General features: G+C 42.7%; 1 protein-coding gene across 5 annotated transcripts in view; it reads left to right on the forward strand.

Annotated features, from left to right (window-relative positions):
- SIPA1L1 (signal induced proliferation associated 1 like 1) overlaps positions 1-16,450 on the forward strand; it is a 280,267-nt gene that overhangs the window by 172,694 nt on the left and 91,123 nt on the right. For all 5 annotated transcript variants that reach the window (XM_075330226.1, XM_075330227.1, XM_075330229.1 and 2 more), the window contains exons 7-9: positions 7,493-7,596; positions 11,705-11,862; positions 15,110-15,686. In XM_075330226.1, coding sequence (XP_075186341.1) covers positions 7,493-7,596; positions 11,705-11,862; positions 15,110-15,686 — 839 coding nt within the window. The remainder of the gene's footprint in view (positions 1-7,492; positions 7,597-11,704; positions 11,863-15,109; positions 15,687-16,450) is intronic.

The raw sequence follows: 16,450 nt of genomic DNA on the forward strand, positions 1-16,450 counted from the left end.
CTGTAGTGTGTCAGCTCTGCTGTAGTGTGTCAGCTCTGCTGTGTTGTCGGCTCTGCTGTGTTGTCGGCTCTGCTGTACTGTTGGCTCTACTGTGTTAGCTATCTTGTGTTGTTACCTCTGCTGTACTGTGTCAGCTCTGCTTTGTTGTTAGCTCTGCTGTAGTGTGTGGAATCAATTTTAGGGGTTCTGGCGGCAATAACCAATTTCCTCACTTTTCCAATCAGATTTCCAGTATGTCCTCTTGCAGACTATCCCTTATTGCCAGCTGCAGCGTGTGCACAACACAGCGCATGTGATGAATATGAAAGTGTTTTGAAGCAGCTTCAACAAGATCATCCTTGTTGAAGCTCCTACTGGAAACCAGATCCTACTGGAAAAATCCCATTAAAAAACTGATCTATTTTAATAGGCATCAGTTGTGTTTACAAAAGAAAAACCTGTAGCTTTCAAAAGTTACAACAGCGTGGTGTGACTGGGCTCGAGATTCCCAAAAGCTTCTCCCCGTTTAACCCTTTCTTATCACACCTCCTAAGTAAACCCATTACACAGATAATTGTGCTGATGAAGTAGTGTCTTATTCCTGTACAATACCGGTGGGTCGCTCCACCTGACTCATTAGGAGCGGATGACACAGCCCACCCATCTGTCTACAATCTATAGACCACCAGCAAAAAGAAATGTGTGATTCATTGTTCCAGAAAGTGTTCCCTGGCATGCAGCTCTGCCGATTCAGCGTATTGGAAACTTGAAATGATTGCGGGCTTTTTTTTCTGCAGCGAGTGTTTTAGGCACGGTTCAGCTCACATTTGGAACAGTTCAGCATTGAGCAACCAGGTTTTCATTTGCTTTTCCTGGCAACAAAACGCAGCAGCTGTAAAACGTAGACTCATTGTATAGAAGTAGATGCGGAGTTGCTTTGTGTAAACTTGCTTTTATTTCGGTAACACAACATTTATGTGGGACTTGGGCATTTTGTTATCACATTTAAGCTGAATCCTCCACACTATCCATTTGCATCTGTAAATCCAATCCATATTTTTTGGGGGCAGTCGCTTTTGTGATAAACCAGAACATATTCAGCATGTTAAAATGTATTGCTTACCCATTATATCGCGTTACATTGTCTACTTTGGGGAAATGTTTTGCACCAGACGTCTGCAACAATGTCCAAAAAAATATTCACATGCTTATAAAAAAAAAAAAATCTCAGCATATTTTGTTGAATGCTGAAGGGACTCTAATCTCAGACTTTCAAACCCATTAGATTTGGTCAGTAGTGACTGTGGCATCAAAGGTTCACAGAGGCAGCGGGCTTCCTTTGTCCTCAGTTAGGCAAAAGTTCCCTAGTGAGATAAAAAAAAAAAAAAAAAAAAAAAGTTGTGAAACAAAAGATTTAGAAAAGTTAAAATAAATGAATAAATAAATCAAGGTTAAACGTAACATGAAACCCAAAATGGTGCCGGCTCATCCTGCAGAAACGAAACCTCATATGTCAAGTAAAAGCATGAGAAAGTTGAAATGAACAGTAGGGATGAGCGGGCTGCTTGGATGCTTGTTACTTGTAACTAGTGCTGAGCGGGCACTACCATGCGTGGGTGCTTGGTACTCATAACTAGTGATGAGTGAGCACTACCATGTTCGGGTGCTTGGTACTCAAAACTAGTGATGAGCGGGCACTACCATGCTCTGTACTCGTAACAATTATTTAGATGCTTGAATGGGTGAGACTCGAGTCAAGGGGGAACTTGAGTATTTTTCCATAAAACAGTTTCCGGAAAATACTTGAGTTCCCTCTTGACTGCCATTATACTCGAGTTGCGCCAATCCGAGCGTCCGACTGTTTATTATGAGTACCAAGCATGGTAGTGCCCGTTCATCATTAGTAACGAGTACCCGAGCATGGTAGTGCTCACTCATTATTTATGAACAGTAACTCTTCTGGTTTATGTCCAACTAAAGACTGCCATACACTAATGCCGGCCAATATTGACAAGTTTGGCCAACAGTCTAATGTGTATGGGGCCCACCGACTCTTCCCCAGTGGTTGATGTTGGGAAGATAAGGATCCATTCCGTCCAATTTCATGTTGTAAATGCTATCATTCGGTGGGCAGATCAGCCGCTACTAGAGGAGTACAGCAGCAGTGTCTCTCTCAGAATTCACCAAAACTCTCTGTAGAGCCACTGCTGCTGTGTATAGGAAAGTTGGGCGACATCGTTGCCTGCTAAGGAATCGTCTGAGCCATCATGTGGCTGCCCGTATACAGTGTATGGGGGTATTTTTCATTTTAAAATGAATGGCATTAGATTGGTGGTAGTCTGACCGATCAGTTGTTTGTGGTGCTCCGGCAAGCTCTTTGTCCCCAGCACCTCTGTAATTTTCATAGTGGCTGTGTCGTGTTATAGAAGTCACTTGTTGCTTCGTCTAATTCAAAAGAATAGGACTAAGTAGAAGGAAGCAACTGTTTTTCCAGGATAACCTTGTATGCAGCTTGAATCAAAAATCATCTAATGGTTAGACAGAGACCTGGAGAGGCATACAAGCCACGGTGTCTTGCACCCACTTTGGAATTTGGTGGAGGATCGGTGATGATCAGGGGATGCTTCAGCAAGGCTGCAATTGGGCAGATTAAACTTTGCGAAAGGACGTACAACTCAAGCCACATACAAGGTTATACTAGAAAAACAGTTGCTTCCTTTTGCTGAGGCAATATTCCCCAACTCTGAGGACTGGTTTTTCCTTCAGGACAATGCGCCATGCCACACAGCTAGGTCAATCAATGTGTGGATGAAGGACCACCACATCAAAACCCTGTCATGGGCAGCCCAATCCCCAGACCTGAACCCCATTGAAAACCTCTGGAATGTAATCAAGAGGAAGATGGACAAGCCATCAAACAAAGAAGAACTGCTTACATTTTTGCACCAGGTCACCCAAAAGCAGTGTGAAAGACTGGTGGAAAGCAGCCAAGACGCATGAAAGCTGTGATTAAAAATCATGGTTATTCCACAAAATATTGACTAATTAAGACCCTCCCCAAACTTGTGAACAGCACTCATACTTGGTCAACATGGGAAAGACAAAGGAGCATTCCAAGGCCATCAGAGACAAGATCGTGGAGGGTCACAAGGCTGGCAAGGGGTACAAAACCCTTTCCAAGGAGTTGGGCCTACCTGTCTCCACTGTTGGGAGCATCATCCGGAAGTGGAAGGCTTATGGAACTACTGTTAGCCTTCCACGGCCTGGACAGCCTTTGAAAGTTTCCACCCGTGCCGAGGCCAGGCTTGTCCGAAGAGTCAAGGCTAACCCAAGGACAACAAGGAAGGAGCTCCGGGAAGATCTCATGGCAGTGGGGACATTGGTTTCAGTCAATACCATAAGTAACGTACTCCACCGCAATGGTCTCCGTTCCAGACGAGCCCGTAAGGTACCTTTACTTTCAAAGCGTCATGTCAAGGCTCGTCTACAGTTTGCTCATGATCACTTGGAGGACTCTGATACAGACTGGTTCAAGGTTCTCTGGTCTGATGAGACCAAGATCGAGATCTTTGGTGCCAACCACACACGTGACGTTTGGAGACTGGATGGCACTGCATACGACCCCAAGAATACCATCCCTACAGTCAAGCATGGTGGTGGCAGCATCATGCTGTGGGGCTGTTTCTCAGCCAAGGGGCCTGGCCATCTGGTCCGCATCCATGGGAAGATGGATAGCACGGCCTACCTAGAGATTTTGGCCAAGAACCTCCGCTCCTTCATCAAGGATCTTAAGATGGGTCGTCATTTCATCTTCCAACAAGACAACGACCCAATGCACACAGCCAAGAAAACCAAGGCCTGGTTCAAGAGGGAAAAAATCAAGGTGTTGCAGTGGCCTAGTCAGTCTCCTGACCTTAACCCAATAGAAAACTTGTGGAAGGAGCTCAAGATTAAAGTCCACATGAGACACCCAAAGAACCTAGATAACTTGGAGAAGATCTGCATGGAGGAGTGGGCCAAGATAACTCCAGAGACCTGTGCCGGCCTGATCAGGTCTTATAAAAGACGATTATTAGCTGTAATTGCAAACAAGGGTTATTCCACAAAATATTAAACCTAGGGGTTGAATAATAATTGACCCACACTTTTATGTTGAAAATTTATTAAAATTTAACTGAGCAACATAACTTGTTGGTTTGTAAGATTTATGCATCTGTTAATAAATCCTGCTCTTGTTTGAAGTTTGCAAGCTCTAACTTATTTGCATCTTATCAAACCTGCTAAATCTGCAGGGGGTTGAATACTACTTGTAGGCACTGTATATGTATATATGTGTGTGTGTGTATATATATATATATATATATATATATATATATATATATATATATATATATAATGTGTGTGTGTGTATAATTAGTATATATATATATATATTAATATATATATATTATGTGTGTCTGTATATGTGTGTGTATATGTATATATAATATATATATATATAAAATATGTGTGTGTGTGTGTGTATATGTATATATAATATATATATATATATATATATATATATATAAAATGTGTGTGTGTATATATATATATATATATATATATATATATATATATATACATATATACATATATATATATACAGTTAGGTCCAGAAATATTTGGACAGTGACACAAGTTTTGTTATTTTAGCTGTTTACAAAATCATGTTCAGAAATACAATTATATATATAATATGGGCTGAAAGTGCACACTCCCAGCTGCAATATGAGAGTTTTCACATCCAAATCGGAGAAAGGGTTTAGGAATCATAGCTCTGTAATGCATAGCCTCCTCTTTTTCAAGGGACCAAAAGTAATTGGACAAGGGACTCTAAGGGCTGCAATTAACTCTGAAGGCGTCTCCCTCGTTAACCTGTAATCAATGAAGTAGTTAAAAGGTCTGGGGTTGATTACAGGTGTGTGGTTTTGCATTTGGAAGCTGTTGCTGTGACCAGACAACATGCGGTCTAAGGAACTCTCAATTGAGGTGAAGCAGAACATCCTGAGGCTGAAAAAAAAGAAAAAATCCATCAGAGAGATAGCAGACATGCTTGGAGTAGCAAAATCAACAGTCGGGTACATTCTGAGAAAAAAGGAATTGACTGGTGAGCTTGGGAACTCAAAAAGGCCTGGGCGTCCACGGATGACAACAGTGGTGGATGATCGCCGCATACTTTTTTTGGTGAAGAAGAACCCGTTCACAACATCAACTGAAGTCCAGAACACTCTCAGTGAAGTAGGTGTATCTGTCTCTAAGTCAACAGTAAAGAGAAGACTCCATGAAAGTAAATACAAAGGGTTCACATCTAGATGCAAACCATTCATCAATTCCAAAAATAGACAGGCCAGAGTTAAATTTGCTGAAAAAGACCTCATGAAGCCAACTCAGTTCTGGAAAAGTATTCTATGGACAGATGAGACAAAGATCAACCTGTACCAGAATGATGGGAAGAAAAAAGTTTGGAGAAGAAAGGGAACGGCACATGATCCAAGGCACACCACATCCTCTGTAAAACATGGTGGAGGCAACGTGATGGCATGGGCATGCATGGCTTTCAATGGCACTGGGTCACTTGTGTTTATTGATGACATAACAGCAGACAAGAGTAGCCGGATGAATTCTGAAGTGTACCGGGATATACTTTCAGCCCAGATTCAACCAAATGCCGCAAAGTTGATCGGACGGCGCTTCATAGTACAGATGGACAATGACCCCAAGCATACAGCCAAAGCTACACAGGAGTTCATGAGTGCAAAAAAGTGGAACCTTCTGCAATGGCCAAGTCAATCACCAGATCTTAACCCAATTGAGCATGCATTTCACTTGCTCAAATCCAGACTTAAGACGGAAAGACCCACAAACAAGCAAGACCTGAAGGCTGCGGCTGTAAAGGCCTGGCAAAGCATTAAGAAGGAGGAAACCCAGCGTTTGGTGATGTCCATGGGTTCCAGACTTAAGGCAGTGATTGCCTCCAAAGGATTCGCAACAAAATATTGAAAATAAAAATATTTTGTTTGGGTTTGGTTTATTTGTCCAATTACTTTTGACCTCCTAAAATGTGGAGTGTTTGTAAAGAAATGTGACAATTCCTACAATTTCTATCAGATATTTTTGTTCAAACCTTCAAATTAAACGTTACAATCTGCACTTGAATTCTGTTGTCGAGATTTCATTTCAAATCCAATGTGGTGGCATGCAGAGCCCAGCTCGCGAAAATTGTGTCACTGTCCAAATATTTCTGAACCTAACTGTATATATATATATTATAATGCACACACATATACATTCAGATCTACTCATATAACACATCTGCTCATCCTTCGAGATTTTTGTGTTGAGAGATTGTGAATTTTAGAAGGTGCAAGGTTCGCCTCTAGAAGGGACCGCTGCCTGTCGCATAGAAATGCATAATGTATGGCAGTACACAATGCTAGAGCTAGACTGTGTAATCACTTTGTATTCAGTTCCTGAAGGACGGTTCGTTTGGTCCAAACATCTAGATGACTCATGACATGATTGTTTTTGTGTTGCCCACATTATTCTGCTGTAACAAAGACCTATCTAGAAGAGAGCAGTCAGTAAGTCTGGAGCCCGATCGAGCAGAGCACTCCGGATGCAGTATGTGGTGTCTTCTTATCCGAAGGATGCTGCTCCACACTCAAGATTTCTTTAGGTGCCCCAGGTAGACAATATAGTGTCGGCTATTTATTCTTTAAATTCCACTAAGAATGTGGCAAATGTAAATCCAAAGTGATTGACCGCCTGGGATTGCAACTTCTGCATACCTGCCTATAGCACCTTTCATTCTACATATAAATTGAAAAATCTTTGGGCCATAGCAGTCAATGGGATCTTACAATGCATGTCATCACACTACTTAGTAAGGAGACTAGAGCATGATAGGTATGGTGGTACAGTGGTTAGCGCTTCTGTTTTGCAGTGCTGGGGTCTTGGTTTTATAGCCCATTATCTGCATGAGTTTGTTTGCGTGGTTTTCCTCCAGGATCTCTGGTTTCCTCCGTCACTCTATAGACATACTGATAGGGAGTGTAGATTGTGAGCCCCAATGGGGACAGTGATGATCGTATGTAAAGCATTATGAAATATGATGGTGATATATAAGCAACATTATTTTGGGTACTACAAGAGTGTCCTCCTAATAGCAGAAGCTTCCTCCATTGCTCCTTCTGTCCTCTTCTATGGCTATAAGTGGCAATGTGCCGTAATCTGGTCCTATTGAGAGAGGAACATGGATCCAATCAAAATTTCCACTTTTTTTCTTCTCCTAACTGATCGATATTTATTTTTGTGTTCCTAATGGCTCTACGTACCACACTAGGGTGCGAGATTCCTAAAATCTTAGTCAATAACCAGTATTTGAATTCAATCCCTTAGTTATGTGAAGATCTATTTTTATTATTTTGTCCTAATCTGATTAAGATTAACCCCTCCACCCCCTTTTATGTTTCAGCTGATTCAACCGGTACCCACTCCCTTTATACAACGTATAAGGATTATGAAATAATGTTTCATGTCTCTACCATGTTGCCATACACGCCAAACAACAAGCAGCAGGTAAGATCCTGGATTATTGATGGGGGAGTGAAATGTAGATTATGACCTCACAAGATTTTCCGTTTTATTATTCAACATAAAATAAAAATTGGGGGCATCTCTCCTCACTGTTGTGCCATTCCTCTTTTCTTCTGTATTAAATTGACAACTTCGTGTTACTGTTCCCCTTCTTGGACCTAATTTTCTACACTCGCATGATACCAGGCTGTTTACTCAATTGATTTTAGAGATGGGCTGTATGCTCCACATGTTCAAGACTTAATCGGTTAATCCCAAAAGTTCTCCAATATTCCCTGATCACTGGGTGTTAAACCACGGGGTCCCCCAGTAATCCCAAATATTGGGCTCTGCAACTCCAGAGAACATGGTTCTACAGAGCCCAGAGCTGTGTTTAGAATGTAGGAGAGGTACAATGCTCAATCCCCACCTTATTCTTTGCCTATGGGTTTGCTGGAAATGGTGGAGTGCTTTACTGACCTTTTTCCAGCAGTCCAATAGACAATAGGTGGAGCAGAGGTTGAGTATGTGCACCTCTGCTCCATTTAACACTGGAATTTGCAGAACCTTGTCTTGGGGGTTGGATGCAGCTATGAATAGGGCTAACTTGGTATTTTGGTAACCCTTTTTAATGGACCTGTTAGCTATAAAAACTCTCTATGCGCAATATGCCGGTAAACAGCAGCAAAATCATGTCTGGCTGACTGCACACACATGCAGCAGAGCAGGCTGTCAATGTGACCGTCCCGATGATTACAATGTAGTGAGCAGGGATTGGAACCTGATGATTAAAATATAATGAGCAGGAATTGTAACTGCTGCGTGCACCGCCCCAATGACTGGAAGCAAGTGGCTGAAGGGAGGATATAACTTAATTTCCTCCCTGTAGTCACTGCTGCAGTAAACCGGCTGAACATTATTCAAACGTTATTTGCCTGCAGATTACCCCTATGCCTGCAGTTTCTCTTTACTGCAATATTAGTCCTGGTTCTTTACACATGCCCTTTTTGTGTCCTTATAGATGCATTTATTCACTTACTAATGATCGTCAGACCAGGCGAGATGGGACGTTCCAGCCGTGCTGTCATATGTTAGATTTTGGTTTTACAGGCAATGACCTATAAGTGTCTGTAAGCGATCGGCCATTGGTAATCTGCACTCAGACACTCTTCCATGTTACGGCTCACTAGTCTGTGTGCCATTTAGCTGTGGTATCTGGGCACTTTACCAAAAGAGCTATAAATTAGGGATTTTCATTCCATATTTTGTTGAAAACAGACACAAAAACCTCACAATGTTAATTAAACAAATTGCTAAAAAAAAAAAAAAATTCCGCAAGTCACAGGTTAGATAATGGCCCGTGGATTCATCAATTTTATAAAGAAACCCATAAGTATGAGCCGGAAACTCAGATTATGTAGGAATATATTAATCAGACATATTATGAAACCGTATCCCCATACCATAACTCACGTAATGTCTAACCTCTCCTGCACATTCATGCTGTCCTTTTTTTGGTATTTTCTGCCAGGGGGGTTCCCTAATTCTGTGTCTTATTCATTTTATGGGCTTCACATCTCCAAAAACACGTACTATAGATCTGTACTTATAATTATCTCAGGTAATGATGAGACTTAATAAACAGTCATAGTATCCATTATATCTATGTCTTGTCTTTAACTCTGTAAACGGAATCTGTCAGCAGGTTTTTGCTACTCCATCTGTAGAGACAGAGAGCCTGATTCCAGCAGAGATCAGCATTCAGGGAGCTGCTAAATCTTCAGCAGAGAAAACAGTGATTTTATCAAAGTTAGAGCAGGCAGCTCAGTAAGTGACACATTGCTGGAATCAGGGTCTCTGTCTATACATTAGGCTGATGTTGGCTTAGGTAGCAGAAATCTTCTGGCAGTTTTACTGATTGGACAGTGCAAACTGTATGGGGGAAAAAAACGATGTAAAACAGCCTTAAAGGGGTTGTCCACCACTTTTATATTAATGACTGAGAGACTCAGAAAGCTAAGCAACAGCACTCAATGTCAAGCAGCGGCTGCAAAAGCAAACAAGATCTTAGGGTGTATAAAAAGAGAGATTAGATCCCGTGATCCCAACGTTTTGGTACCCCTCTATAAATCAATTGTAAGGCCACATCTGGAATATGGGATCCAGTTTTGGGCTCCACATTTTAAAAAGAACATTCAGAAGTTAGAGTCAGTTCAAAGGTGGCAACTAGACTACTACAAGGAATGGAGGCCGCCTGTATGATGAGAGCTTGTAAAAGTTACATATGTTTAGCTTAGAAAAAAGACGCCTCAGAGGAGATCTCATTTATATGTATAAATACATGTGTGGTCAATATAAAGGACTGGCACATGACATATTCCTTCCAAAGACAGTACTAAGGACCAGGGGGCACTCACTGCGAGTGGAAGAAAAGCGATTCCGGCAGCTAAATAGGAAAGGGTTCTTTACAGTTAGAGCAGTCAGACTGTGGAATACACTACCACAAGAGGTAGTAATGGCAGATACTATAACAGCTTTTATATCAGGGCTGGATGATTTCCTCACTACACACAACATTGTCGGTTATAAATGACTTAGTGACCAAATGTAGAACTGGTGGAGGAAGGGTGAACTAGATGGACCGAGGGCTTTCTTCAACCTAACTATATCTTATTGGTTCTCAATATAAGATTGATGTTGATTCGGCACCCTGCACCCCGGGCACTGATCAGCTGTTATGCCTGCCGGTGGCAGCTGGATGAAATTGGCGTGAAACACCACCGCTCCATACGCTGTTTAGCTGCCGCTGCTGGGTATTCAGGAGCCGATCCTCAGTACCTGGTGGCGGTGAGTAGACAGTGTACGGGGCTCTGGTATTGTGGCTCTACACATTTCTTGTAGCCAGCCGTCGGAGGTGAGAACAGTAGATCGGTGGGGTCTCCGGTGTCTGATGATGGCATTAGTGGACAACCCCTCTAAACAGACTCCAATCAGAATGATATATCTGCGCTTATCAGCCCAAAAGCGTCGCTGTGGACGGATACGATGTCCCGTGGTATACACACACTTAGGCTCTTTAATAAGTATTTTATATACCATCCTTTTTTTTTTTTTCCTCTCTCATCTATATCTCCTAATCTTTAAGTAATTGAAGCGTGCAGTAAGAGATGCCAATCTGTGTGCATGATCCAGCGATTTCTCATTTCCAAGACTGCACATCCAAATAGGAAAGAGACAATAAAGTAATGCTATATTATAGGTAATTATGCAGATCCCACAGCAGTTAAAACCGTCAGCTCCATAGAGAAATAATTACAAGCGCGCTACAGTAAGTGGTTGGCAGCGCGCGTTACCATAGGAACGGAAGTCTGGAACCCTGCTGCTTGCTTTATGTTCACAAATAGAATCCACTGCTGGCGGAGGAGGATGGGGGGCGCTGGGTGTTAAATTGGAAATGCATTATTCATTTAATAGAACATGTTTTCGGAGGTTATGTTTATGGACACGCACTGTTGTACCTCCAGGCATCAGAAAGGTCAGGGGCCGCGGTCTGGGATGATTGAGTGCATTCATTGTTTCTTACCATCTGGGTTCAGGTCCATTGTTTTTTCTCCTGGTGTGCAGATAAACAGTCGACGAGGCTAAATTACTGATTTATTTTTTTTTAATTTTTTTTCTGCCTCCTCCTCCTCTTCTTCTTTTTTTTTTTTTAATTAAATCACAAGAATAAAAGGTGGTTACATTGCATCCGACGATGTTTTATAAGTGACTACCAAATTACGGTCATGTACAAACAAGATGACGGTGTTATACAGTGATTAATGTGCTCCCATAAGAAGCAAAGTTTTACTAGGTTTGTATTTAAACCTGCCATGATGTCAGTATTTTTTTGTCCAGGGGTAGATGCGGGAGACCTAGTTGTGTCACCTAATTATAGATAACACATTCCGGTCTATACAGCGGATAAATATCCCTGCTCATCAATCAGGACGTGTCCGTTTGCATCTGTCACCGTCGCAAACCATATGCGCGCATTGTTCAGTATCGCGTTAGCGCCCAATCTTATTACGCTCCCTTAAATGTGTAAAGCTGTGATTTTCTTTAATTGCAGCTGCTGAGGAAGCGGCACATCGGAAACGATATTGTGACAATAGTGTTTCAGGAGCCGGGAGCCCAGCCGTTCAGTCCCAAGAACATCCGCTCTCATTTTCAGCACGTCTTTGTGGTCGTAAGAGCGCACAATCCTTGCACGGACGCGGTCTGTTACAGGTACGATGATAGCCTGGGGAATGGGGACTTTACATAGCAGGAATTGGTGGGTGGGTGGGGGGGGGGCATCATGGCCTGTTCCTCGGAGACCCACTTGCTGTTTTGAGGCCACATTAATCCATACTGATTGCCATCAGTCTCTGCGGTTGGCTATAAAGGGCCTTTAATTGTCGTTCTATACGGCACAGTTTGCCCAGTTCCCCCCCTTCTTTTTTTTTTTTTTTTTTTTTTTTAATATCCCTATTGGATCTAAACATATTATTCCAAAATATTTATCTTATATTCTATTTTTATTGAGAACTAAACGATTAAACATCATATAGTTCTCAATTTTTAGCTACTTGCATCCGCCCTGGTTGACACGAGCAGACATACAACCTCTCATATTATGTGCGGAAATGTAAAATATATGTATTTAAATGTTATTGTTGAGCTACACGTGCCCAAAAAAATAATTTGTGATGTATAAATCTGTTAATTAATCCCACTTATTTGGCTGCGAAGGCCTTTTCTTCAGCGTGCCGCTCCTCAGCCATTATCTCAGCTGTGTGCGTTATTTGGGCACATTTGTTTTGTCAACTTAACCATGTAAAATATATAAATATCGTAGAATTCTGGAAGCCGATCAATTAAGTGGTGGTTTTCCAAAATGTTTGTTTTTTTATGAATGTTTTTGTGATGGAAAAAATGCTACGTCTGCACGGTGGTTTTAGTTGCATTTCTTTGTTTAATTAGATTATATATAAAATGGATATTATGGGTTGTGGCTTGATTTTTATTTCTTGTTAAATACATGGTATGGTATATATTTTGGTAGGGTTTTTTTTCCGCAGATTCATCTACAGGATAAAACGGAGCAAAAAAACTAATGTATAAAATGATAGTAAAACAACAAAATACGCCATTGAGATACAATAAAAAGAAAAATGCTATCGACTTCAAATATGGTTTTTCATGCGTTTTAGGATGTCCTAATAAAAGACTGCATGAATGAAGCCTAAGGCTATGTGTCCACGGTAGAATGTACCTGCGGATTTTTCTGCCTGAAAATCCGCGACTTTCGCGGCAAATCCGCACCCGCGGATTTTGATGCGGATTTTTTTCCCCCCCCCCCCCCCATTCAAAACCAAAAATCCGCACCAAATCTGCACCAAACAATTGACATGCTGCAGATTTTTCCGGATCAAAATCCGCGGCAAATCCGCAGCGGAAAAATCCGCAGCATGGACACAACATTTCCAAAATGCCATTGAAATGGCTTGGAAGTGCTGCTGCTGCAGATTTTCGGGAAATCTGCGGCAAATCCGCGGCAAAATCCGCGGTAAATCCGCAGCGTGGGCACATAGCCTAAGGGTATGTGCAGACTGTGTCTGTTTAAGGCAGAATCCTGCCTGGAAAAGTGTTTAAAAAAAAAAAAAGCAAAACAACACAAAAGAATGAACGTACACATAGCACTTTCATGGCAACTTGCCCTGCTGTATCTGTTCCATCTTTTGTCACTTTTTTTTTAACCACTTTTTTAACCACAGGCAATGAAATAAGTAGTAATGACCTGACCATTTGTCTGGCAGCTTCCGCTTAGAAGAAGCCATTGTTATTCATAAAATTAAAAAAAAAAAAAAAGCTACAAAAAGTTGTCAGGATGTTTTAGGCTGCTTTCACACCTCCGTTTTTTCCTGTGCGGCACAATCCGGCACTTTGCAGGAAAAACGCAACCGTTTTTTTTTTGCTGCCGGTTGCTTTTTTCCTGCTTAGACTTTAATTAGTGCCGCATTGTGCCGCATGGGCTTGCTTTCCGTCCGTTTTTTGCCGATGCGGCGGCCGGATGGAACGTTGTTTGGCACGTTTTTTGTGCGGCAAAACAAACCGCATCGCGCCGCATTTTTCAATGGATGCCGGATGCGGCGCGATGCGGCAAAAACCGCATCCGGCTGCCGCATGCGGTTTTTGCAACTGCGCATGCTCAGTAGCATGCCGCAAGCGGCAAAAACCGGACGGGCCGCATTTAAAAAAAGTTATGCAAAGGATGCGGCTTTTTCGCCGCATCCATTGCATAGGTTTTGGAGCCGGACTGGCCGGCTCTGCACCTACCGGATGTGTGAAAGCAGCCTAAGGGAAAACACTGTGTGCACATGCCATAAAAATGTAGCCGCTGTGTATACATGCCGTGATGATGCAGCTGCTGTGTGCACGTGCCCTGATAATGCAGCCGCTGTGTGCACATGCCCTGATAATGCAGCCACTGTATGCACATGCCGTGATGATGCAGCCGCTGTGTGCACATGTCGTGATGATGCAGCCGCTCTGTGCACGTGCCCTGATAATGCAGACTCCGTGGGCACATGCCCTGATAATGCAGACTCCGTGGGCACATGCCCTGATAATGCAGACTCTGTGTGAATGTGCCCTGATAATGCAGACACAATGTGTGCATGCCCTGATAATGTAGACACAATGTGTGCATGCCCTGATAATGTAGACACAATGTGTGCATGCCCTGATAATGTAGAGACCGTGTGCACATGCCCTGATAATGCAGAGACCGTGTGCACATGCCCTGATAATGCAGACACCATGTGTGCATGCCCTGATAATGCAGACGCTGTGTGCACGTGCCCTGATAATGCAGACTCCGTGTGCATGTGCCCTGATAATGCAGACTCCGTGTGCACGTGCCCTGATAATGCAGACTCCGTGTGCACGTGCCCTGATAATGCAGACGCTGTGTGCACATGCCCTAATAATGCAGATTAATATGAATACTATGTTTGACCTCTGTCCAATGCATATCCACTGTCACTGCCTAGTGACCACAATGCTTTTTGCAGAAAATGGATCCCCTGAATCCAGCCTGCCTCCAATTCCTTGCCATGTAACACAGGGAAGAGAAGTGACAAAGCAAGAGAAACACTTTGACCTTCTCTCCTATCGGGGCACATCAATGTCATGAAGACTCTGCTCACATAAATGATTTTTTTTTTCCCTTAAGAAACTAAAAAAAAATAAAGTCCCCTGTCCCGTGCTGTACATAGTAGATGACTCCATCAGGCCTGATGCTAGAGGTGCTTCTTCCATAGTGCCGGAGGAGCCATGAAGTCCTGATGGGATAGGACTGTACCTTTTTGACTGGTGTGTGACCAGTGATCTCTCTGCTTCAGTTTCACTAATGGGACTGTATTTTTCCATGATATATAAGCCTATAAGCCATAGTGATGAGCAATAATGTATTTTTATTTGTCTATTGCAGCGTTGCAGTTACACGATCAAGGGATGTTCCTGCTTTCGGCCCACCGATCCCAAAAAGCTTCACCTTCCCTAAATCTACAGTGTTCAGGGACTTCCTTTTAGCAAAAGTTATTAATGCAGAGAATGCTGCTCACAAGTCTGAGAAGTTTCGAGCTATGGCTACTAGAACCCACCAAGAGTACCTGAAAGACCTAGCAGAGAAAAATGTCACCAACACCTCCATTGACTCCTCTGGAAAGTTTCCATTCATCTCACTGGCCTCAAAGAAGAAAGAAAAGGCAAAGCCATATCCATGGGCCGAACTGTACAGCACCGGGGCCATTGTCTGGAGTGTCCAAGTTGAAGACTTCAGCAATGCTCTGGAGATTGAATGTCTCTTGTGCATCTCGAACGAAATATTGGCCCTTCTTGACCAGGAATCGAAAAATGTGATATTTAACTGCTCGAGCCGAGACGTTATAGGATGGACGTCTAACAACACAACCGTTAAAGTTTTCTACGAGCGAGGAGAATGTGTGTTCATCCGAAGCTACAGCAACAATAGCGACGAGATAAAAGAAATTGTCAAGAGGCTGGAAGTAAGATCGACTCCATAAAGCCCCGCCGATTCCCTGCCCTTAGTGTCAGAGAATGCCGGGAAGGCACCATTTACAGTAATTGACCCATGTTCCTGAAGCACCAGAGATTTTAAAGAGTGACCCTGTTTTTAAAGGGTTTTCACCTTATAAACTAGAGGCAGTGTCATAATTGTGCTAGAATGCTGATTAAAATGACACCTTAAAGGGAACCTGTCACGTTTTTGGCCTATAAGCTGCAGCCACCACCACCGGGCTCTTATATACAGCATTCTAACATGCTGTATATAAGAGCACAGGCCGGAAGTATAACATAAAAAACACTTTATAATACACACCTTACGGTCGTTTGTTGGGCCTAATGGGTGTCTCCGTTGTCCGGTGCCGGCGCCTCCTCTTTCGGCCATCTTCGTCCTTCTTCTGAAGCCTGGGTGCATGACGTGACTACAACATACACACTCGCCGATCCTGCGCAGGCGCACTACAATACTTTGATCTGCCCTGCTCAGGAACTGAATGCCGGTGAGTGTGGATGACGTCGGACGCGTCATGCACCGCGGCTAGAGAAGAAGTAAAACAAAGATTTCAAAAAGAGGCGGCGCTGGACAACGGAGACGCCCATAAGGCCCACCGCACGACCATTAGGTAAGTATTATAAAGTGTTTTTTATGTTATGCCCCCGGCCTGGGCTCTTATATACAGCATGTTAGAATGCTGTATAGAAGAGCCCGGTGATGGTGGCCGCAGCTTATAGCCAAAAAAAAGTG

This window comes from Anomaloglossus baeobatrachus, chromosome 12 (genome assembly GCF_048569485.1).
Source record: "Anomaloglossus baeobatrachus isolate aAnoBae1 chromosome 12, aAnoBae1.hap1, whole genome shotgun sequence".
In the NCBI taxonomy this organism is placed as follows: Eukaryota; Metazoa; Chordata; class Amphibia; order Anura; family Aromobatidae; genus Anomaloglossus; species Anomaloglossus baeobatrachus.